The 25,040-nt window shown below is 42.0% G+C and overlaps 1 protein-coding gene across 3 annotated transcripts in view; it reads left to right on the top strand.

The window, feature by feature from the left end:
• Positions 1–25,040, top strand: part of PRR5 (proline rich 5) — a 129,575-nt gene that overhangs the window by 46,218 nt on the left and 58,317 nt on the right. For 2 of the 3 annotated variants that reach the window (XM_084641908.1, XM_084641909.1), the window contains exon 3: positions 10,822–11,075. In XM_084641908.1, coding sequence (XP_084498034.1) covers positions 10,945–11,075 — 131 coding nt within the window. In that variant the 5' untranslated portion in view covers positions 10,822–10,944. The remainder of the gene's footprint in view (positions 1–10,821; positions 11,076–25,040) is intronic. The other variant, XM_084641910.1, reaches the window with a different exon arrangement.

Here is a 25,040-nt window from a genome sequence, read left to right as displayed (position 1 = left end):
ACAAGATTAGCCTTCCTTTCATGTCCTCTGGACTATGAGATGCAGGGTTTTCAAACGCACTCTGTATTGGCCTAGCTCTATTCCACTGAAGCCAAAGGGAGTTTTACACTGATGTCAGTGGGAGCAGATTTAGAGCAAGGCCAAGCACTTTTGAAAATCCCACCCTAACTGTCATTTTCTTAAATATACAACATTGTGATCAAGAAATTAAAAAGCAAAACCATTAGGCACTCAAAGGTTCATCTACACCAGCGGTTCTCAAAGTGGGTTGGGACCCCATTTTAATGGGGTCGCAAGGGCTGGCTTAGACTTCCTGAGGCCCAGGGCCAGAGGTGAAGCCCAAGCCCCACCACTTGGGGCTGAAGCCAAAGCCTGAGGGTTCTGCCCTGGGCGGCGGGGCACAGGTTACAGGCCTTCTGCCTGGGGAGGACTTCAGCTTTGTGCCCGCCCCCCTCCCGCGCTGGGATGGTGGGGATCGGGCTTTGGCTTTGGTCCCCCTGCCTGGGGCAGTGAGGCTTGGGCAGGCTCTGGCTTTGGTGCCCCCTCCTCGGGTCATGTAGTAATTTTTGTTGTCAGAAGAGGGTCATGGTGCAATGGAGTTTGAGAATCCCTGATCTACACAGTGGAGTAACGTGCACTGAAGAGTGTGTGGTTTCTAAACTGGTATGTTAAAGGGTGCTGCTAGGGAACCATTAGTGCGCACCAGTGAGGTTTACATGGATCAGATGATGCTCAACAGAAAGAAAAGGACTAAATAGACCAGGAAAGAAATACTAGTTTTAAACTTCTAAGTAGATTTTATAAACAGCGGGGAGCCAAATAAAAAGTTAAAACCCATTTGACAAAAAGGTACTTATTGTTGTCTCTTTAAATTAGTTTTTCTTATAAAACAAGTAAGGGCAGGGTATAGGGTCTTAAAAACTCCTGCTCTAATTGTTAGGTGCTACAAGCCTGCGTCTTATGTGTGTGGCTTTTTTATGACTGCACACCCTGTCATATGGGTGTATGAAATAGCATAGTCGTGGAGCCCAGTAGCACTGCTGTAAGTAAGGATCTGCTAGACTTCCCTTCCTAAACCCTCCTATTTGGTGTTTAATCATGTTTGTCATTTAATATCCTAGCCACTTCAGATATCATCAGACTGAAACTTGTCACTCAGCACAGCTGCATTTTTAAAGATGTAAACTAATTCTAATTGGTTTGTCTGGTTTTGCTTTAGAAATTGGCACAAGCCACAAATTTCTCAGGATTGAAGAATGCTTCCCACCCTCCAGTGACTTAAATATATCAGCTTGAAAATGTAAAGGTCAGTTAAATGTGGTACCAAATTACTTGACAATGTCTTTAAAGACAGAGCAGCTACGTATGTTTAACAAATTAAGAGCCAGATTCTGAGCCCCCTACTCATTGTGAGTAGTACTTTCCTCCATTTCAGTGGGACTGTTCAGCGAGGAAGATGCTATCCAAGGGGAATAAGGGTATCAGAATCTGGCTCTTACCAGTAACTTCTGAGAGAATTCCTTTTGGGGAGAAATTTCCCCTTCCCAGGAACCATGGACATCTCCATACTTTGCTGTCCCCCATCCTGCACAGAAAGGTGTGGGGTTACTGCCTTTCCCCAGTCCCAGGGCTGAAGGAAAGGATTAGAAGGGAGGCTGTGTTCATTTTATAGAGGGCACGAGGACCTAAACCAGTTGTCCTTTAACGGGTAGGAGAATCCTCTCCTCTGCCTGACTGAACAATCTATGTCAAGCTCCAGCCGGGAAACCTCATAGGGTTTTCTTCACCTCCTCAGGCTTCCACACTTGGGTTTCTCTGTGAGAGAGGAAGTTCTGCTCCCTGGATAAAAATGCAGGATTGGAACTTACAGAAAAGCAGGTTTTCTTCCAGGCTTTTTTTTTTCTTCTTTTTCTTCTTCTCCATGTACCCTGATGTTGACACTGGCTTCCACTCTGAATGACAACTTAGTATGCACAATACTGACCATATATGCACTACACTGTCAGCCACTGTGACATGTGACTGGAGTTTGAGGCTTGAGGCTGGGCCTAAGGTGTGGGAAGGAGGGATCAGATAGTTGTGTAAATTGACAAACACAGCCAAAGGCATTGTTAAGAATTTTCACAAACCTTGTTGTATAGTTTTCTAAATTTCCAGCTCTTACCTGACCCTCTCAAAGTGAGATGTGGGCTTTTCTTGAGCTTCGTTAGTGGTGTGACATGATGACCACAGTACATGCTGGGATGCCACAGAAAATGAGATCTGCTAATATTGTGACATCAGGGAACATGAAAGATTCAAATGTGGAAGTTTAAAATCAGTTGTGTGAGTCTTTCTTTCTTACCTTTGGTATTTTGAGCACCAGCATTTTGCTCTGTAGTTATTATTTAACCTATATATAGGTGCTGTAAGTTAGGCTAAAATCCTGTGGGTGGTATCATTTGTATGAAATGGTTGTACAAGGTCATCACTTTAAAATGTGGCATACCACATCCTGCACTGCAGGAGTTGCAAAATCTCACCACACTGCTTGTGGCTGCCATTTTGGAGTTGGTCTCTTCAAGAAGCAAGACTTCTTTGGTAAGTTTTAAAATGTTTGGTTTCATTTATAAAAGAGGGTTCAGTAGAAGCTGTACTTTCCTCATAGGCCATCCTTCACGCAGACTATTCTCAAATGTAGCTTTGCTTTTGAAAAATAAATCTTTCCAAGGCCAAAGGGAAATTATATATGTTCTAAAAAACTAATCCAGATTGATGGCCAGGCTTTCGTAGCTCTTGTAGTACTCTGCACTTTGTTCCAGAAAGCTAAAGTACTTTTAAGGAAAAGCACTATGGGACCCAGAAAAAGAAACTCAAAGTGTCCTTTATACTTTGAGACAAAAAATATGAAGTGCTCCCACTTCATTGGTTAGTACTGTGCTGACCTACTTGAATTTCTCATGGGGATTGGCAGTAATCTTAAAGAGGGCCTGTATTTCCAATAATTCTCATATGAACATGCTTTCATGCTGTTAACGGCTGGCTACCACTGCAACTTATTAGAAACTCAGCTATTTACCAAAGTGGGATCTTTGTCTTGGAAGGTCACCAAGATAATCAGAGCCTTCTTGGAAGACCTTGAATCAGAATTGTTTGGATGTAAGAAGGGTAATGCGGCACAGCACACAGCTCAGATCTCCCAGGATTCATATATTTGGAAGGCACTGTACCATGTATAACTGTAGAAGATAGTACAATGATACTTGAACTGCTACATCAAGGTCATAATGTTCAGAGATCCTATTAATATCATGCATGGTAAGCAATTTATGAAAGAATTCACACAGCATTTGAAAAAAATCATAAACATTATTATCTTAGTTGCTTTTTAAGATTATTTTTCTACTATACCATGATCTTGTAAAAACAGATAAAAAACATTTTAAATAATGCAGTTATTTATTGGACAGAACTTTGAAACATCAGTTTATGTATCACTTTATATTCCATTTATTAACAAAGCCATGTGCTTGGTTTGCCATTCATACCATTTACACAGTTTAGAATGGGTTGTACTACAGTGGCTTTGGGTGAGTGGGTAGCACTGAGACCTTGAATTGGTGCTGCCCAGAGGTCTTAGTGCTGATAAAGAAACCCCTCTGTAAGTTATTAAAGTGAAGGATGATAAGGAGAATTACAAATGACATAGATGATGCAGACTAAGGCACTGATCTTCACTTCCTCTTCCTCCTGTAACATTCCACCATGTTCATTCCAATTACAACTCTCACTTTAATTCTCAAACCCTACAAGGAGATAATGAGCAAACAGAAGAGCTGCTGGCATTGCCCCTTGATGGAAACACTTGGCACTTTTTGGTTGCAACATAACAGACAACAGCTTCAGGAACATGGCCTGATTCTTATTCAGTCAGAATATTTCCTGGGTGGAGGGGTTGGCGCAGAAGAGAACTAGCAATTATGTGTTGCACACTTTAAATATCAGCCCAAAATTGCTATTTGGGGAATGAAAAGGGATTTAATGGAAATTTTAGCTATGGATGTTTTACAGTCATTTTTATGTATTTATTTTATTTGTATTGTATTATGGTTGAGTGTAGGGACCTCATCAGAGATCTGGACCCCATTGTGCTAGGCACTGTACAAACAAAGTAAGCGACAAGTTTAAGGTGTTAGGCTTCAGTGCAGCACTATGAACGAAGAGCGTAGAACCTGCAGCCATGTAGAGCCTCACTAAGGTGAAAGGGGGCTTTACCCAGTAGAGGGTTCATCTGTGCAGTTGGCAGTGCAGGATCAGGGCTCAATCCTTACATCCTTTCAGCTGGCCTGTGAATCTGGTATGTATTATCACATTTTATGGATGGAGAAACTGAGGCAGAAAAATTACGTGAGAGCCTAAAGCCATAGAGAGTGTCCAGAGCTGGAACAGGAATTTAGGAATCCATGGCCTTTAAGTCCAACTGTTGTGCTAGACCACATTTCTCCACTTTTGTGCTCATAGAGCTTGTTCATTTGTGCACGTACAATAATTTTGTTTTTAAAAAGTGAAGAGTATTCTTATATCCAGAACCCTGGCTGTTTACTTGGTAGTGTCCCAATACGTTTTCTCACAGACACTAATAATGAGCCAGATCCTCATGTGAGGTAAATTGATGTAGCCTGATGGAAGTCAGTGGAGCTGCACTGACTTGGACCAATTGAGGAACACATCTAATATGTTTAAAGAGTGGTTGCAGTTATAAAAGTTAGTGCAAAATGGCAGCATGACCCAGACTGTCCCCTCTAATGACATCAGTGGAGGGGATCCTTCACAGGCTCATTTCCTCCTGCTTGGCTGGAAGGCGGATGCCACCTGTGCAGCAAAGTCTCTCCCTGCTCCCACCATGACTAGGCAAAAGCCCCTCATGTGGGGCTCTGCAAAGAGCTCCAGGGAGTTACGGGAATAGAGCTGAGGTTAGAAAGTGATGAATCAGAGGACAAGCCACTCTCTACAGTAGCACTTTATTGCTATCCTAGGACCAGCCGTGGTAAATGACAGCAGGATCTGCCCTAGTGAGCTGCCTTTATTTCCAGGTTCTTTATCATGGACTAGTTGCAAATTTGGTTTTGTACTTTCCTTACTCTCAACTGTTCTTTTTTTCCTACCAACAAGGGAGCATTAAGGGGAGATTATCTCAAAAGAGTTGATGTGTTCAGAGTTATAGTGCTTCCACTCCTTCTTCCTGCCAAGCAGAGTTTTCTTTCCCCTTTCATCTGCTGACTGCTGGTGGAACAAGATGCACTGTGCCTTTAAGAAGTGTGGTTTTTCAGAAGGCTAATTCCTTGGCTTTGGCATATGTTGAGGCATGTTCTCAGTTGGGCTGTCTGGTTTATAAAATCTAAAAGTGCATTCGTCTAGTGGGGTTTTTAACTATTTTCTGTAAAGAGGTGGCGTTCAACTTTCTGTTATTTAGTTGTACTCAAAAGAATAATCAGCATTTCTAGGGTAATTCCCCTTTCTCCCCCAACTCCCCCTAAAACGTGGGGAAAATAAAAGGAATTTGTATTTTTTTTATGAATTAAAAAGATATCTTTCTCTAATGCCAATATTTAATTAAAAAGACCCTGCAAATCTCTAATGAAATAACTGACAGGGCAAATTCTGTTCTGAGTTATGTTCCCATACATGCATCAATATCACTGCTGTGTTACGTTGTCATTGTGGTGGCATGCTTGGAACTGAGGGGAGAATTTGGCCCAACACAGTTGTCAGCTTGCTTTTATTTCATTGTGAATCTCCTGATATTTGGAGTGTTTGATAAAGCTCCTGCTCCTGGAGCCATGTGAATAATATGAAAATCTCACCTTGGTACTTTTTAAAAGTACCAAAAAACCAAAGTTTATGGCCCACTTGGTGGTTCAGAAAAGCTTGAAAATGTGACCCAATTGTATCCAAAAAGCTCAAAAGCTAAAAGGCAAATAAAAAGAATCCAATATTTATTATTTTTAAATTAATCTCATGATTTCTTTGTGGGGGAAAACCTGACTCAAGATTTTTGAATCTTTGGGATTGGCAATACTATAATTAAAATACAGCATTCAGTTGCAAAGTAACATATTCTACGAAGAATAGATACGCTTTAGGGTAGTACTTCAGTGATTTTTTTTTTTTTTTAACTATTTTCCATGCAGGGCCCTGGCACTGGACTGCAGCAACAATGCAAATCATCTAGGACTGTCCACGTGTACTGGGAGACTAGTCTCCCTTCAATAAACTCACATAACTGTCATTACTCTATATCAAAGTGGATTTTTTAGATCCTGGTCCTGCAAGTGACTCATTGTGAACAGACCCCTGCACTCACACCAAGTCCCATTGACTTCATTAGGGTTTTGTGCAAGCTCTGGAATCCACCCATGCACAGTCACAGATTGGATCCTCCTGGAGAGAAGAATAGGTTTCCGAATATCAGACCAAGAAGAATGGCTGAGTGGCAGTGTTGTGTTTTTTTGTTAGCATAGGAGACTGGACTCAAGGGTTCAATTCCTACTCTGCGACCACCTCGCTGTGTGGTGTTGGTCAAGTCACTTAACCTTTAGGCTGCAGTCCCATGTGAGTTAAAAAGGGACAGTAATACTTACCTGCTTCACGGCTGTGAGCTGGGATTGAATTACTTAATGTCTGTGAAGTACTTGGGGGATGGGGGAGGGGGGGGCTTGGCTGTATAAAGTGCCAGGTTTTGTTGTTTGTGTTTAAGATTAATTAATTATTCATTATGGAGCCATGGCAACTCCCCTCCCTTTCCTGTGTCACTAGTTGGTTTTGGTGATCTCATCCCTGCTCTTGTGCAATACTTAAGCCTTCAGAAAGTCCCTTCTATTTAAACCCTTTATTCTGAATTGAGTGGGGTTTTGGGGGCTGCTGCTTTTTTAGTAAGAGGTTGCAGAGCAATGGCAGCACCCCGTCCTTTTATCTCTCAAAGGCTACAGCTATACTTACAGCAGTGTGTAGTGTAGAGACACTGCACACCCAGCTAGCATGTGTGTAAATAGTATAGATGGAGAGGTACAGCTTAGGTGAGTAAAGCTTCCTACACACCTGAATGCCCAGAGAGCTCCTGTGTGGCTCTGTACATGCCAGGCAGTGCCTCCCACCTATATGCTACTGTTTTTAGTAGCGTAGTATGCTGCATTTAGCAGCGTAGGATCCAGCAGTGAGGAAGTGGGGAAAGTCCCTGGCAGCAAGGAAGGGCCTGCTGCCAAAGCGTTTCTCCACTGTGGGACCCTTTCCCTGCTGCTAGAGCCTTTGCAAGGTACATGTGTAGTCCCTGTAGTCTACACACCACTTTTTAAGAGTAGATGCAGCCAGAGTCAGCCAGGGAGCACTCCTCCCCTCTCTCCTAACCATACCTTCCTTCCTCTCTGCCTCTTACGCCAGGTGGCACTATGCTCTTCCTAGCATGCAGCTTCATGGCCTAGCAGCCAGTGGCTAGAGTATGGGACTGGGAATTAGAACTCTTGGGTTCTATTCACAACTGTGCTCTGGCTCACTGTGTGATCTTGGGCTTTCCCCTGTGTGCTTAATTTTAAATGGGTATAATACATTTTGCCTAATTCCCAGGGGCTTTCAGGCGGAATTAGGACTTGTCTACATGGGGCTGTTAGTGAAGTAAACTAGGAGGTTAATTTAAAGCACACTAGCTACTCTGTTTTTACACCAGGTAGACAAGCCCTTAGTTAGTGCTTATAAAGTGATTGAGCTCTGTGACTGAAAGGTGCCATGTAAGTGCTAAATACCTTTCTGTTGTTATGAATGTAGGCAATCTTCATTGAAAGCAAAGTAGCTTATCTGTAAATCAACATTTGATCAGGTGGACGCATAGATTCCATGTTAGTGGGAGGGAGAAGGAGTGTAAACAAAGCCTGCCCACTTCTACTGAACAGAGAAAACTGTAGTGGAAGTAGAAATGATTCTCATCCCTTGTGGTTTGCTTTGTGTGTAACACAGACTTTGAATGTAGTATTCAAAAGCAGAGGCCAGTTATTGAGACTGTTGGATAGAAGTGAGTGCAGTTCAGCTATTGATGTGGAATTTGAAGTTACAGAATGAGAGCTGTTTTCCTTCTGTTAGCAAGTTTCCAAGGTTTAGTGTGATGCTGGGTACTGCTTTTTTCAGCAGCACTTCCTCTGGGCAGTTGAAAACATATCACAAGCACTGAGATTACTTAAGTAAGCAAGTGGAGCATTCAAAGGAAGAAAAGCAATTGAGAGAGGAGTTTTAAAATGATCATTGCATTAAAAGAATTGCTAATAGCTAATATACAGGCATAACCAATGTGCAGTTGCAAGCTTTCTTGTGCTGTCAAGAAAGGAGAAGGAACTAAAATTCCAAGAAAGATTTAATCCACATTTTGTAAAACCTATCAAATTCACAGCAGGTGAGAAGCGGTAAATGTTTGCCTCCAAAGGAGATTAGAAACTGAAACAAGGCAGAATTACATTAGCACAGATTAACCAGGTTATCAGATAGTCATTTAATTAAACAGAGTAAATCCTTGCTTAGCTGAACCACCTCACCAGAAAAACTCACCTTAATACAAATTATGTTTCCCAATTTCCCTCTTTGTTCATCCAGATAAATCAAATGTCCTTCACCCTATTTGAACAAACAGGGTTCTGATTTATCTGTTTTAGATCACTGATTTATATGCTGTAGAAGCTATCTCATTGTTTAGAATTCAGTGATATACTGTTGTGGGTGTTTTCCCTTTGCTTCCTTGTACATGGTGAATTGTTTTTGTTCCAAACGTTTAAACCCCTCAAACAGAGTAGAAATAACCAAGTCTTTGTACAAAGGTAGGTTAGATTTAGATCTTTGTCTTAAATGAATTTTTCTGTTTTATACATTATGATGCCCTTCTCCCATACATCAAGTATTTTGGGTGGGAGGGGCAGCCAACAGAAAATTAAACCCAGTCTTCGCTTGACCATTAATATTAGCCCAAGATAAAATGTGTTTTTTTTCCTTGTGATATCTGATCAACGCCCCCTCCCCCCACAAACAATATGCAAAAAGCTGAGTCAAATTTCAGGCAGGGGCAGGGCGGAGAAGGAATAAATAAATTCAGATTTTGACAGCGCTTACAAATGACTGATTCAGATACGGCATCTGTGAATTTCAAAATCTGTTTTCACTCCTCTAACTTATATTAATTTGTTATTAAAGACATACATATACTTAGGTATGGCAGAATTTGAAGGATAATATCAATGTTTATTTTTAAGCATTTTTTCTCTTTTTATTGTTTACAGTTGTAGGAAATTATGGGTGGGGGTGTCAGACAATGGGCAGGGCAGGCAATAATTATTTAATGACAGTAGACATTAAGATTCAGAAAGTTAATGTTTGTAACCGTTAAAACACAGATTGTCAACATCACACGTCAAAATATGCAAAGTAAATATCCTTAAATCAAACTCTTAAGTTCTCAAGTAGCATTTTTCTTCTGTACATTTTGATAAGTATCGATGGAACTATTTTTTCATCAGTTTATGTGTGTATGGTGAAATTGATGTTTACTGACATTTGATAATAAAAATTGAATCCTTCCAAGCCTACATATACTCTAAATGTATTCACAGATCTAGGCAGCTGACATTCATATACAAGAAAAACAAATGAAACAAATAATTATAAATGTTCTGTGCAATTTTATCCCACAAGAAGGTCCAAATTCTGATACCCTTATGCTGAATAGTATCTTACTCTGCGAGTAGTCCTTTTGGTTTAAGTTGGGCTGTTTGATGAGTAATCTGTTACTAACATGAATCTGGCCCCAAGTGTTGTCTAATCATGCTCACCTGATGCATGTCCAACCTGATGCTATATTACAAGCTATTTTCTTTATAGAAATCTTGTTACAAAGGTCCGTCAGTACTTAACTGATAATGAAAACATTTGTGATTTGAAACAAAATCTTGGTGCAACAAGTCAGACATTGGCTAGGATCTTCCAGCATCATTTTCATAAATATTACAGTGTCAGAGAGAGCAGGATGTTCATCCCTTTGAAGATAACTGAACTGGGGCTTTTGTTGAGACTAGTCATGCCCCGGATTGTGAAGCTGTTATTTCAGTTTAAAAAAATTAAGAAATCCCAAATAGTTAATTCTCATGTTCACTTTATTTATCCTCTGAAGTTCCTCAAAATGAAAGCACCAGTTTCTACTTTTTGGTCTGTATTCATTTTTCTTTCTTTTTTTTAATACTCTCTCTCTTGTGGCTTATCAGATGCTTTCAGCTTAAACAGCCTCTGAGGCAAACAGTAGGTTTGTGCCGTGTGTGTGTGTGTGCGCGTGAATATGTGTGTGTAAGTATTGTAACGTGGCAGGGCATAGGGAGTTATGAAACTTTCCAATAAAGTCTCAGTGCGTCAGTATTGGTTGGTTGTTGTTTTTTTCCATTGCCCTCTGATTTCATTTCCAGTTATGAGTGAAGAGAGAGGGCTGGGGGGAAAAACCTCAAAAAAACAGTTGACTGAGAAAAGAAGCAATTCCCATGACAGGTGGAGTATGCAGCATGTTGAATGAGACTCTTCATTTTTGGTGCACAGGGGCTGGGGGAAGGGGAAATCTTTCCACTTTGGGCAGCTGCTGGTTTAAAGGGGATCCAGCAAACTGTTAAAGCAGCAGCAAGAAGTTTGGCTTTAATTTTTTTAAAGGACTGGAGAAATTATTAACCACGGTTTATGACATCACAGTTGATCTGATTAAAGGTTTGTTTTCTTGCTGGCAGAGGTGTGCTCTGTAGAGACTGGTTCTCTCTTCTTTTTTTTTTTTTTAAGTTTCTTTTTTGAACAACAAACGGAGAGAACTGCTCGCATTGCTGCTGCTGCTCCAGCTGCGCTTGTGTGTGTGTAAAAAGGATGGTGTATCTGTAGCTGCCACGCACAAACACACATTTGACCATGAGGACTCTTCGCAGGTTGAAGTTCATGAGTTCGCCCAGCCTCAGTGATCTGGGCAAGAGAGAGCAGGCAGCCTTGGATGAGCGGGGGACCCAGCAGCGACGGGCCTGCTCCAACGCTACTTGGAACAGGTAAGGTCTTGCTCTATGCACTTCCTCACCTGGAGCCTCTAAGCTCTCCGACAGCAGCTGGCATGATTAATTCCACAATTACCCTCTCTTTGTTTCACAGTCTGGGATAGTTTGTTCCTAACCGTACTTTATTTCAGGAATGTAACAACACATTGGCTTCTGCATTAATGTATTACTAAAGGTGTCTCTGGTTACATGTAACAGACAGAAGCAACTCTTTGAGGCTGCTATTAACCTTTCTCTGAATGCTGACAGAAAAATAGACTTGCCCTCCTGAAGATGGTTCAGCCTATTCTGACCGGCAGGAACTTTTTTCAAAGCACCAACATACAAATATGTTCTTACACCTTGCTAGACATTTTAGTTCAAGGTTGATTTGGTTTTGTTTAAAAGTGTCTCTCTGTATATTCTGCTTTGCTGTGCTTTCTGTATGTTTTGGAAGGGGGAAAATAATCCATCAGGTTTACTTTTTTTTGTGTGTGATTTCTATGTCTATCGCTGTTTGTCAAAATATATAGCGGAACATTTTCAAGTAACTTAGGGGAACATTTTCCAAAGTGAGTGACTTAGGCGTTTGAGAACCTAAGTCCCATTGACTTTAATTGAGACATTGACTGCTAGGTGCCTAAGGCGCAGATTTTTAAAGGTGTTTAGGTGCCTAACTCCCATTAAAATCAAAGTGCCTAAACACCTTTTAAAAAGCTGGCCTTAAGTCAATTTTTTGAAAATGGGACTTAGGCGCTTTTGGAAAATGTTACTGATAGGTATTTTTAAAAGCACTAAGATATATTTACAGCAAGGTAGAAATCACTGGAGCGTCCAGGAGAACCAATTTCCTAATAGGATTGTGTCATTGTGCAAAAAAGATTCCAAAAAAAATCACATCTATGACTATGACTGTGCTTCGATCCATCCTTTAAGTGCGAGCAGCTTGTTAGGCATTGTAACAATACAAGACGCGAAGGAGACACTGTCCCAGCCCTGAGAAGCTTGCATCTTAAATAACACAAGCATGCATAGAGAGACCCAGATGAGGGTGTTAATTCAAGATCTGATACTGCCACCCTTACTCAGGTTGAGTAGTACTTCACTTGGCCGGTTGTCCCACGGGAAACAGTAAGGCTATTTGCAGAGTAAAATACTGCTTGGTGTGAGTATAGGGTCCTCGGAACTTTTTCATAATGGTGTGCTGACAGCTTTCACTGGCAGGGATTAGCATTTATGGGACTCCTGGGAGAAGTGAGTTGTCAGGACGGATTTGAAAGGAGAGGGGGTGGCTGCCTGGCCTAGTTGGATAGGGAGGGTTTAGGGGATGGTATGGAAGGGGACTTGTGGTGCTGCATGAGCACTGAGAAAAGGCAAATCTGTTCACATTTGCTGTCTCTGCTGTTGGTGCAAAACACAGTCCAAGAACTGGTCAGTTAAGATGGGGTCATATATTTATTTATTTATTTTTGAATTTGGAAAAGGTGGGTACAGTTATGACCAATGGGTATTTGCCATCTGTGTGTGGGAGACTTGTTAGATCTCTTGTGCATTTAATCAATCACGCATCATGTATTGTTTAACCATGCATGTGTGAGTAATTGCTTGACTGGTTTGTGAACTCAGTGACCGACCTTTCGTTTTTGCCATGAGTCATCTTTCCCTTAGCTGTGAATACACTGGCATCCTGAACTTCCATAGCATGCATCTTTGAAATCCCTCTGGAGAAGCCAGTGGAGATGCTGCTTTGTAAGACCCACACTGCTTAATTGTGCAGACAGAGTGAGCATCTGTGTATGTGTGCCAAGGTACTCTGAAGTCGTGATAAATATTACAAAACATGAGTGATTTTTAGAGACTGCAGCCTACGTGCAGGCTCTGCATTTCATAGTAAATAATAGAAGGCCTCTCTGCAGCAAAGCAAGGGGATAAACGTAGCTTTTTCTTGCAACTTAATGCACCTCATATCCTGTCTTGGCTTTAAGGATCTCAGTACCTTAGCAGATACTCTACACACTCTGTAAAATTTATCTTCATAATTTCATCTCAGGACAGTTGAGGCTTCAGTAATGGGTTAGCTATTCATACTCTGAAACAATTCTCTGAAATCTGGTTAAGATTTTCAGATGTGACCAAAAAAAAATGCAAGATTTTGAAAAGCGACCTGTGACTTTGGGTGACTCAAAGTGTAGGTGCCCAACCCGAGACACTTTAAAAAGGGGCCTGATTTTCAGAGTGCAGGTGTTCAGCACTCTCTGAAACGCAGGACTCAGGAACTTTTTTAAGGCATCTCCAGTTGGGCACCTAAGGTTTGGGTCACCCAGAATAACTGGTTACTTTTGAAAACCTTTGCCATGCATGTGTTTTGTTTGTTTAGTTCCTTGGGTTTGGTTTGGTTTTCTGTAAAACAAAAGTGCCTTGTTTAACAAAAGCATTTCTAAGTACTGTCCTCAGACATTATCCTTTGGCTTACGGAAAGGTACTGCCTTCCTTATAGGAGAACGATTTCTGCTATTTCAATCAGTGAACTATTAAACATTCTTACTAATCAGGGAAGTGATAGGAAGCACCAGAAATGCCTTCCATTTTCATCAAGCCAGAATCTATTATGGTTAAACGTTAGCTGCCATTTCCCCCTTAACTTTAGCATCTGTGCCTGGGTGGCAGTTTGTGGGTGTGGGTGTTTGCAAGAGGCTATGAGCCTGATTCAGTAAAGCTGATGCAGGGAGGTGTGAAATACAACCCCTCAGAATGCCCCTGCTCCAGCCAAACCCATTGCTCAAGAGAGGATACTCATCCTTTGGGAGGACAGGCAATGACCCTGACTCTGCCCTGTGTCAGAGTACTGTGGGAGGCCACATTTAGTTTTCCCAAGGTTCTCTATAAGCTTTGCCAGTGGGAGCTTCAGAAGAGAGCCACTCAAGTCAGTGCTCTCTCTAGTCATCCTCCCCACAGACCATTTTCTGGCTGTGTCACCCACTTTTGAGCCCATGCTGCCTGCTCCAGAAGTAGAGTTTTGGCTACTTCATGTGCCAAAATGAACTGTCCGGCAAAATGTCCTTCATTAAGTCTTCTATGTTGATATCCGCTTAAACCCTTGGGATTGTATTTTTGACAGGGTGAATTCTGCCCTTTGTAGCTAGGTGAGGGCAAATTACAGGAGACTGGTTCCATGTCTGTCATTGCCCAGCTCCCTGCTGGCACATTGCATTCCTAGCAAGGTTTCTTCCTCTGCAGGGATTTTCCTTCATCTCCGCAGCTACAGTACTGTAAAACAGCATGAAACTGTCAAATCAAATGGAAGTAAGGCACTGTTGAGCGTCTGCCTACTACTACGCAAACTGGACTTTGTGGGCACAGCCTCTTCTGTCCCTGCTGTCCCATGATCCCCAAAAGCAGTGTGTACCAACTCACCAGCGAGTCAACACATGTTAACTAGCAACTAGCAGCAGCATAATTGAACAATACAACTTCATGAGAGCTCACAAACTTTGCATTAGATTAAAATAATTTAGGTTCTTTTACAGGCATTGTCTTCAACTGCTTGTTTTCTGCTGCAGCAGTAAAGAGGGCTGAATACTGACTAAACCGATTGGACTGAGAAACCCAAGGTTTATAATCTTTATAATCTGATAGCCAAGGTGGGGCCCCTCTGAGGGCAAAGGAAATCCAAAGAGCGGTTTTCTTTATGACTTAGCTGGCATTGACTGCCTAATCAGTGGTTAATACTGGTTGGGTTCTGCTGTGGAAAAGCCTATCGTGAAATGACATATATTCTCCTTGGTGTTAGGAAAAAAAGGGAAAATGATGACAAGTTGAAGTAGGAGGTAGTGAATAAAATAAGCCAAAATATAAGGAGGAGGAGGAGATGTTTCTTACAATAATGAAATCAACAGTAAATCCAAGCTGAGAAACATTATTAAGAACAACCTGAATTAGTTTTTGCAGGAATATAGTATGCACAGTAGCTTGCCATTAAGTAGTGCTCTGTGGAGGGTGCAATGTTTCATCTTTAATTAAAAATCCCTGTCTTTTCTGATTACAGCAGGGCTTTACTAATGAAAGAAACCTTGAAATGTGTCAAACTGAAAGTACTGAGCTTTCAGTTTTGTTAGGACATTCTTCCCTTTCCCACATTGGCTAATTATTCAGATATACAGTATTTGTATTGACTTAGCTCCTTCTTCCCGGACCTTCTCAATGGGATCCCCTTAGAGAGAGAGTTTGGTTTGAACACAGGAACAAATGGGAGCCCAAAACTCCTTACTTCTACTCCTGACTCCGACACTAACTCTTTTTGTTTCAATTTGGGGAAGCTTCTTAACCCTCTGTGCCTCAGTTTCCCCATCTGCAAAATAGGGATAATAATGTTCATCTCCCTCACAAGTGGGTTTACAATTGATGCAGTTAATGAATGAATGGTTGTAAAGCACTTTGAAGACTTTCTGTTTAATAAATTCATTTATTTTCATTAAATGTTAGACTGAAATTAAGTTGTTTGTCAATGGGTGTTTGCAAATTGTTCCCTTTGAGCACAATTTTCAGAAGTACCAAAGTGACTTAGAAGCTCAAAAGTGATTTATGCACTTAGAAGCTTAAGTCCCCTTGACTTTTAGTGAGATTCACATGGTACTGTTTTTGTTCACTGATTGTTTAACTGGAACTTTTTGAACACGAGAATTACAAATAGCAATTACCGAATACTTGGGTGTACTCTCTCATACCCTTCTTTGCATATGAATTCGGTATTCATTTACAGACTAGCAATTGCCTAAAAATGTGCACAAACAAAAACTCATTTACACACCTTTGTTTGGAAATATAAAGTGAAAAGGTGGTGGTCAAAATGAACAGGTGGTCAAATTTCAAACTAAGTTAATCAATAGAGTTGGATGAGAAATAGTTTTCCCGTCTGTGAATGTTTTCAAGAGTTTGACCTTTTTTCCTGTATCGAATCAGGATGAAAACTAGAAATCTTGAAAATATTCAAAACCTGAAAAACCAGTTTTATTTTGAGTCAATCAAAATTTTTTTTTTTTTTACAATTTCTAAATATTTCATTTTCAGTTTGACCATTTTTTCTTTGGTTCACCTTTTTTTCAGACTAATTAGTTTAAATTTGGAAACAAAAAGTTGTGTAATACCAGAAATTTCTCAACCTTTTTTCCAGTCAGAAAATTTGGTAAACCCGACCCTGTTGTACAGTTTCACTTGTGATGAATTGGCATTTTTCAACAAAAAACATAATTCACTGGAAAAATTCCTGACCAGCTCTGTTTGTGCGCCCAGGTTTGCCATAGTTCCTCAGCTCGACATACAGCTTTTGCCCATTGGAAAGAGAGGTATTTAATCTTAACTACATCTGGTTTTAAAACAATACAAATTTTAAATTTAGGATGATATTTTCAGATTTGCTGAGCACCCATTGAATCAATGGGCAGCTGTGGGTGCTCAACAACTCTGAGAATAAATCCTGTCCTGTCGGATAGCCATTCAACAGCGCAAGTGAAATGAGTTTGTTTGGTCTCAGGCTAGTTACACAATGGCCTGGAGTCCATATCTTTTAAAAAAACATCCCTTCTGCCTTGGTGCTAATTACAATGCTGGTTAGGAGCATCCGCAGAGACTCAAACAACGAATAGGCTAGAATGATACTCTTAACCGCTTTGGGGTCCCTTTACTTTAAGGCATAGTGTTGGGGAAGCCAACCCTGCTCTTGTTTAATAAGAGATTAGTTCATCCCTAGTTACAGAATACCAACTGCCATAGCCTTGCCTTTCTGAGGAAATTGATTGGGCAAACAGTAGAACATAGGTGCTCTCCAGGTGTGAAGTGGAAGGTCCACTCAGCTGATTTCACCATTCTTCTTGTGGGTTCATTCTCCCTTTCAGTTAGTGTTCTTTTGACATTCTACTGCAGTCTGTGGTAACTGTGGGATGTATAAATGTGAGAGCTTAGTGCAGCCTTTGACCTCTCCCAAACAGGTCAGCATGGGCTTCCTGTCAAAAACATTCCTATCTTCAGCAGCTCACAGCTATGCTGCTTCTTTGCCTCTTGTGATAGGTCTTCACTGCCATGGTGTATTTGAATGTGTTAATCCTCAGGAAATGCTTGATTAGTCTTTTGTTTTGGATATAAATAATTTTAAATTGTCACAAGAGCTTATCTTGAAAAAGCGACAAGTGGACAGCTTTGGAAAGCTATGTTACACTATCTTTAAATTCACCTTCATGTTTCATTTCTTATACTACAGTGTCTTTTTACACATGCATATACTTTTGTGTGTAGGTCAGCTTCAGATTGTGTTTTTAATATATTAACAAAGGCTAGGGCATTAGGGGAAATATTTGTGTTTTCAGCATAGAATGTAATCTCCAAACTATGGAGAAACCAGTAACAAGTAAATTTCTGTCTGGTTACTTGCATGCTTACCTGCATTGCATATCCACCTATTAAACCCAACGAGTGACCTAGATTTGGTGTTCTCCAGCCTTTTCATTCATTTTGTGTGACCATGTCTATACTCTAGGTGCTACAGTAGCACAGCTCTGTAGCTAAGCCTCTGTAGCACCATAGGAAGAGGTTTTTCTGTCACTGTAGGTAATCTGCCTCTCCAGATGGCAGTGGTTACACTGATGGAAACATTGTCAGCCTTGCATGTCTGTTTCAGGGGTTAGGTCAGCATAATTGTGGTGCTCAGGACTGTGAATTTTTCACACCCTGAGTTCCACAGCTATGTCGATATAACTTCTCAAGTATAGACTTGTCCCAAGAAAGAGCCCTGCTCACTGACCTGAACCCTCTTTTTTCTCAGCCTTCTCTCCCAAATCCCACTGCTGAATTCACAAACTGTTTGATTCTGCAGATACAGGAAGGGCTCTTTAAACCATTGGTGGCTCATCATGACTCACAGTTTGAGGCAACAGTGACTTAGGCTAATTAGTCTGGTACTTCACAGAAGTCAGTTAGCAGTTGAAGAGAAAGAGAACGCAGTCCTCCTGCTTGTACCCGGATTAGACAGTGCTACGCCACCACACTAGTTTACAGCGCCCCACATATAACACTGGGAGGCTTTCAGTTCTTGCTGCAGTGCTGCGTGTTCTGAAAAACGAGCTGCTTGCGCTGATTCAGTCCTGTCATGAAAATAGCTTAAGCTTTTTAGGGACTCAGGATGTCTACTCCCCTACTGCAGTCTTGACTTGGGCACATTACAAGTTTCTACTCTTCTCTTAGGTAACTGGAAACCTCAATCCGCCGATCCCCTAACACACAAGCACTTTCACAGTTCTGGACACATTACTGTTCCTGTATTCTGTGTCCTCTGTCCACATCCAGCACTCCTCGGGGGCAGGAACCTAGCCCTCCACCCCAGCTGTCATGGCATAGGAGTGTCAGGTGGGGGACTCAATGAAGAGAAGTTCACCCAATGAATTGTCTGTCTTTTCAGAAGCAGGAGAGAGAATCTGGAGCAGGGGAGACAGGTGATCAAATGGCTATGCAGAGGGAGTGCAGATCTCCTTTAACTAGCCATGGCTCACCAACAATTGGAGGAGCCAGTTCAGACTTCCCAGCTCCTGAGCTTCTTGTGATGTGGATACTTTTGTCCATTACGAACTGAACTGAGATCATCAACTTATGTCACATAGGTCACCAAACGCCTATCAGATGGTAAAGACTTAGTCCTTACCAGCCTGGATTTCATTCATACTGATGACCAGCTGTGTGCGTGTGTGTGTGTGAAGCTGAAGTAAATTACAATAGTCAGTGGAGCTACACTGATTTACACCAGCTGAGGAACTGTCCCATCAATCCATATGTATGTGCTGTCTTTCCGAAACTGTGCAACCCCCTGCAGGGTAAGGATAGGTGCTGACTCCGTGGGTGCTCTGGGGCTGTAGCACCCATGAAAAAAAATAGTGGGTGCTCAGCACCCACCAGCCACCCGCCGATCAGCTGTTCTGTGGGCCCCACTGATCAGCTCTTCCCCCCTCCCACCCAACACCTCCTGCCCACCACCAATCAGCTGTTCAGCGGTGGGCGGGAGGCGCTGGGGGCAGGGGCGGAGTGTGAGTGGGAAGAGGCAGAGTGAAGGTAGGGTCTTGGGGGAAGGGGTGGAGCGGGGGCGGGGCTCCGGGGCCCAGAGAAAGCTGAAAGTCGATGCCTGTGAGTGTAAGTAAATGGTTGGATTTTTTTACTTCGTGTGGTGCTCAGATACACCCACGCGCATATGTGTGTGCACGTATACTCACACATACTACACACCTTTTTTGCACCCCATTCTCCCACTACATGACACATGAAACCACTTTGAAGTTAAAGGGAATTGCTTGTATTCTGAAGGAGAAGAATCAGTCCATGAGCAGTTGTGATGTATGAGAGAGAAGAAGCCACATCTTTGTACCTCGACACTTGGAGTGCATCAGTAGACTAAAATGGTTTTGAACTTGTACATGCAGTAGTATAAACAAGTGGGTTCTCATCTGAAGATTACAGCATTATTCAGCATTGGGGAGTTTATCTGTACACAGCAAGTGCACAGGTGGTTCAAGAAACAGATGGATTTTGTTGTCTTTTTTTGGGGACTGTGGTTTGGGTTCTTCCTCCGCTTTGCTCTTGTAAATATTTTATTTACAGTCCCAAAATATTATATATATATCTAAGTTTAGTGCATGACAAGACATGATAATGGCTTTAAAAAGTACCAAAAATGAAAATTGTGTGTAGCATTGTGTACTATTCTATGGATAATAGCATTTGGCATTGACTTGTGAGGATGGCAGTCATGTTGCAAGGATGAGATAGCAGACAGTCATGAAGGTCATTAGCTAGAACCAAAGAGGATCTTATGTGCCGTTGTGCCAATGGCTCATGGGCCTGTCTGGCTTTGTATGTATCCCATTACCAAACTTCTGATGCATGCAGTTTGCCCGTATTTTGTATTCTTAATGAATTTCATATTATTGCTAAAAGCATAACCATTGCTTGACGACACTTGCAGTTCAGTATTGGCAATGTGTAAGTGACCAAATAACCAACCGTAGCCAAATTTATTGTCTAAAGTCAAAGCAGAACTATACAGAAAGGAATGAGTTAATAGCACACCAATCCTTCTGAGAAGCTTGTTTCTCGCAGCATGCAGTTCATCTTACACAGAAGCTGTGCTTTGAAATATGTATTCAAAACCACCTCCTTTTATACTAGACCTGTTTACAAGTTAGAGGTCTTTCTGTGCACATTACTGAGTTCTAACCCACCAATCTGTATTAGTCCAGTACCTTTCCGATCTCTTGTTTTCTTCCTGGTGCTATCAGCCTGTGACAGTACCTCCCAAGCTTGTACCAGTGCAAAACATTCACATATCTTGTCTTTGCCAGATTTTGTATTTCCCAGTGCCAAAGCTGACTTCAGCTTTGCAGGGTATTGTGGGATACATATCTCTTGATATAAGTAACCAGATCTGTGGGAAAAAGTATGATACCATTCAGTTAGCGTAACTTTCAAACACCTGTATCTGCAATGTAGCCCTGTCAGTCCCAGGATATTAGAGAGACAAGGTGGGTGAGGTAATATCTTTTACTGGACCAACTTCAGTTGGTGAGAGAGACAAACTTTCAAGCCACGCAGAGCTCTTCAGGTCTGGGAAAGGTACTTAGGCTATGTCTACATTGGCAGTTTTGTCGCTCAGGGGTGTGAAAAAACACCCCTCTGAATGCCAGAACTTCTAGCGATGAAAAGCGCCGGTGTGGATAGTGTCCCTTGTTGGGGGTGGTTTCATTTTGTCGATAAAGAGCAGCCACACAGCGCACCTTACAGTGGTGCAGCTGCAGTGGCAGAGCTGCGCCATTGTAAGGTGTGCTGTGTAGACGTAGCCTGCGAGTGTCACCGCTAAATACAAGATGGAACAGATTGTTTATCATAAGTCATTAGCACTTACTCTACTGTTACCCAAGTGGAACATAAGTGGTGCGTAGTCCTTATGCTACTCTTGCACAGACTGAACTTTACCCTGTAATGACAATAAGTACTGATACTTAGCAGATCGTGGGCAACATTAAAATTCAGAATTTTCTGCTTTACAGTGATGGCAGAATCTTCTGTTCTAAAGATGCTACAGTCACTGCAGGTACCTGGCAAGGAATGTTGATTTATTTTTCTTAAATTTCAACTTTGTGATGTTATGTGCAAGGTGCTCAGGGCAATATCAGTGAATGTATGCATGCTTCAGAGACAGGTATGTTATAAAAGGGATTGAGGAATACATTTTATAAAACATTTCCAATTTAGGTTGAACTGTTAAAATGTGAGCTGAGATTACTCCAGTATAGCGGCATTTTACGTAAACTGAATGACATAGATTACAATATAAAACCCCCTGAGGATCTGCACAGGTACAGGGGTCCACCCAAGTGGAACAGCTTGTAAGATCAGGATCTCTCTGAGTAGAAACAGCATCCTTTCTCTGCCGGAGAAAGTTGAGCCAGTTTAACTAAGTGTGATTTTAAACCAATTTAGAAAGCCGGTGCAACCCCCATGGGACACTCATAGTTTGATTTAAACCAGGTTTATTTCAGGTTAGCTTAAGTCACTTATGAACACAAATTGCCACAAACACACGTAAGCCACTCTCAAACTGACATGAATGCCCACACAGCCTTTTTTACCTGTTTAAATAAATTGGTTTAAAATCACGCCTCTAATTAAACTTGTGTGACTTTCTCGTGTCGACAAGGCCTACGCGTTCTGTTTAGTGTCATTAATTAGGGCTTGCAGAACTTTTAGAAGAGAAATAAAGAAGTTTAAAAAGATTAATATAATAATGGAAGAAAATGAGGACACAAATACATTGAAAAAACACCACAACTTACATATTGACTGTGGTAAAGTTTTCAAAAGTGCTTAGGTCCTATTTTAAAAGGTGACAGAGGCTTACATTTGTCAGCAAAACATAGTTAACACTGCTTGTTGGGGGTGGTTTAATTATGCCAGCGGGAGAGCAGCTACACAGGAGACCTTCCAGTGATGCAGCTGTCCCGCTGTAAGGTCCGTAGAGATAGCGGTAGTCATTTAGAAATCTAATGGCTTGTCTGGTATAGCTAGAAATTGACTGGCATAGCTAAAGCGGAATAACTACTGCTCTCTAGCTGTGCTGGTATAACTCCTCTGTGGGGACACTCAGAACACTTCACAAACAGCAACTCAGTCTACAGATAATAGCCCAGGTTAGGAGTGGCCTCCATGCAGTCACTCAAAGGCAAACAAAATCTTCTCCCTTGAGCAACTACACAGGGTAGCTGTCCCTGTGCTCCCTGCATTCTGGCACTATTCACTCTTGCTCCCTGCCAGGAAGCAGGACTATTAAAAAAAGGGGTCAGCCCCCTCACCAAGCTCACAGAGCAAAGCCATTGTACTCCAGAGGGAGCAATCTGCTCCATTTGATGGATGGAGCAGGTTGTACTCCCTTCAGTGCAAGGAAGACTCCTGGCAGACTGTCTCTGGTACTCCTCCTGGGGTGGAGGAGGGGGCAGTATCTTAAAAGCCACAATCTGTGTCTGTCAATGTTTGTTGAGAGTCTTGCTCCATTTGAGAGAGCACCCTCTGTGGAGTAATAGACCTGCTGAGAGTCTGGATAGCCTCCCCCTCATTCAGACAAGATCTCCGAAGCGAGGGAGAGAGGGAGAGCTGTAGCGGTAGCAGATTTTTGCCGCAGAGAACATTCCAGAGTACATTTTCGAACCAGAAGAGTGTGTAGAGAGTGCTGGTTTTATTCACTACATTAATTGAACCTCACATCTTACTCCTAATATTAAACATGGCCACGTTGCTTCACTGTGTGCTAGGGACATTTGGCTACCAATTTTCAAATGATTGTAAATTGAGTGTCTGTTCAAGCCAGCCAAGATCAACTGTATTGGATTATTAATGCGTACGTGCGAGGAGAATTCAAACAAGGGATACTTAATATCTTGAAAATGTCATCAAATGAATAGCAGAGGGAGAGAGAGGGTGTTGTTTTCTGTTTTGGTCAGCTTATACATTTCTGCATGGCTGGATCATATGCTCACTATCCCTAACACACCACTTTTATTTTCCTTTCCCCATGCTGATGAGGCCAGAGATGTTTAGCTGTAGGTCTCTTCACTGTTAAACACTCTGGCTGTCTCTCTACTATGAAAGTGAACCAGAGTTTGAGAGTGGTTGCCAAATCTCCTTCCTCCCAGTGCTTCACACTCAGCCCACACTCAAAGTGTTTGTCTTGTGGTGGACTTGACTTCTACACAGGGTCAACCATGCTTAATACCCAGTAGTAGTGCCCTACCAAATTCACGGCCATGAAAAACGCATCACGGACCATGAACTCTGGCCTCCTACCACGAAATCTGTCTTTTGTGTGCTTTTACCCTATACTATACAGATTTCTTGGGGGTTCTGACCCAAAGGGGAAATGCAGGGGGGTCACAAGATTATTTTAGGGGGGTCCTGGTATTGCCCCTCTTACTTCTACCCTAACTTCACAGTTGGGCAACCAGAGAGCAGAAAGCAGCGCCCTGCCAGCAGCAGCATAGAAGTAAGGGTGGCAACACCATACCATGCCACTCTTACTTCTGCGCTGCTGCCTTCAGAGCTGGACGGCCGGACAGTGGCAGCTGGTGACTGAGGGCCCAGCAGCACAGAAGTAAAGGTGGCAATACCAGACCAGGCCATCCTTACTGCTGCGCTCGCTGCTGCTGCTGCCAATGGCTCTGCCTTCAGAGCTGGGCTCCCTGCCAGCAGCCACCGCTCTCCAGTTGCTCAGCTCTGACAGCAGTGCCACCAGCAGCAGCAGTGCAGAAGTAAGAGTAGCAGTACCAGCTCCCCCCGCTTCTCCCCCCCCCCCCCCGCAATAACCTTGCAACCCCCTCACAACTCCTTTTTTGGGTCAGGACCCCTATAATTATAACACCTTGAAATTTCAGATTTAAATAGCTGATATCATGAAATTTATGATTTTTTAAATCCTATGACCATGAAATTGACCAAAATGGACTGTGAATTTGGAAGGGCCCTACTCGCTGGAGCAAAATATCTGAGATATTTTCTAGACTTTCTCCAGTAGTACGTGTATCTCTCTCCACTTGCTGCAACAGGTGTTGCACTCTGTTGGCCCAGTCCACACCAGTAGAGTAACCGTTTTCAACACCAATTTTGGGGGAAAGAAGATATCCCCAAAACCCGATTTTGATGTCTGCTATCAAACATGGCTCATTTTTCTGGTGCAGAAGCAGCTGGTACTGGAGCCTTTTAAACCATGTAAAGGAACCAAGCACAAGCTTCACAAGGCAATGAGCCTCCTTGTTTACTAGCTTGTCAAATACAAACTAGCACACTTAGGCTAGGCAGATTTGATCCAAACTTTACATTCTAGAACTCAGAAACTTGTCGTTTTTCCATGGTACCAGGTACACTGTAGTGTGACCTGAAGGAAAATCAGCTGCAGAGCTCTAAAAAAACATGCTTTCTAAGTCAGTGGTAAAACCAGAAACACAGGGTGGAGGTGTGTGTGGTGGTGGTTTCAGTTTTCTCAAAATCTTTTCCATCAGGTATTCTAAGGGTGAAATTCAACTCCGTGACCTACAGTGGTGGTCTGTTAGTACCACTGTGGATCTCTATTGCTATTCTGCACATTCTGTGTGCAGAAATGTCAGTGGGAGTTTGGCATGTAGAATAGAGATGCACTCTGCAGATTAGGGAGGAAAATTCAGCCTTGTGTTTTCAGACAAGCTGTGAGGCTTTTTGCCTGGTGCAAAATCAAACAGAAAGAGTTTCACTTTGTAGTTAGTAATTCCTTTTTTGCTTGGTAGGGTTAAGAAAGAAGAAAAGTGACACAGTGACAATTTCGAAGAGCCTGTTCCATAACCACAATAATCATGTGCTCTTATAATAATACTCAGCTCTTACATTGCATTTTATATCCACTGATCTTAAAGCACTTTATGGAGGTGG

The sequence above is a fragment of the Lepidochelys olivacea genome (genome assembly GCF_965140295.1).
Source record: "Lepidochelys olivacea isolate rLepOli2 genome assembly, chromosome: 1".
NCBI lineage: Eukaryota > Metazoa > Chordata > Testudines > Cheloniidae > Lepidochelys > Lepidochelys olivacea.
The sequence above is the reverse complement of the archived record's forward strand: the minus strand, read 5'-3'. Positions and strand labels throughout refer to the sequence as shown.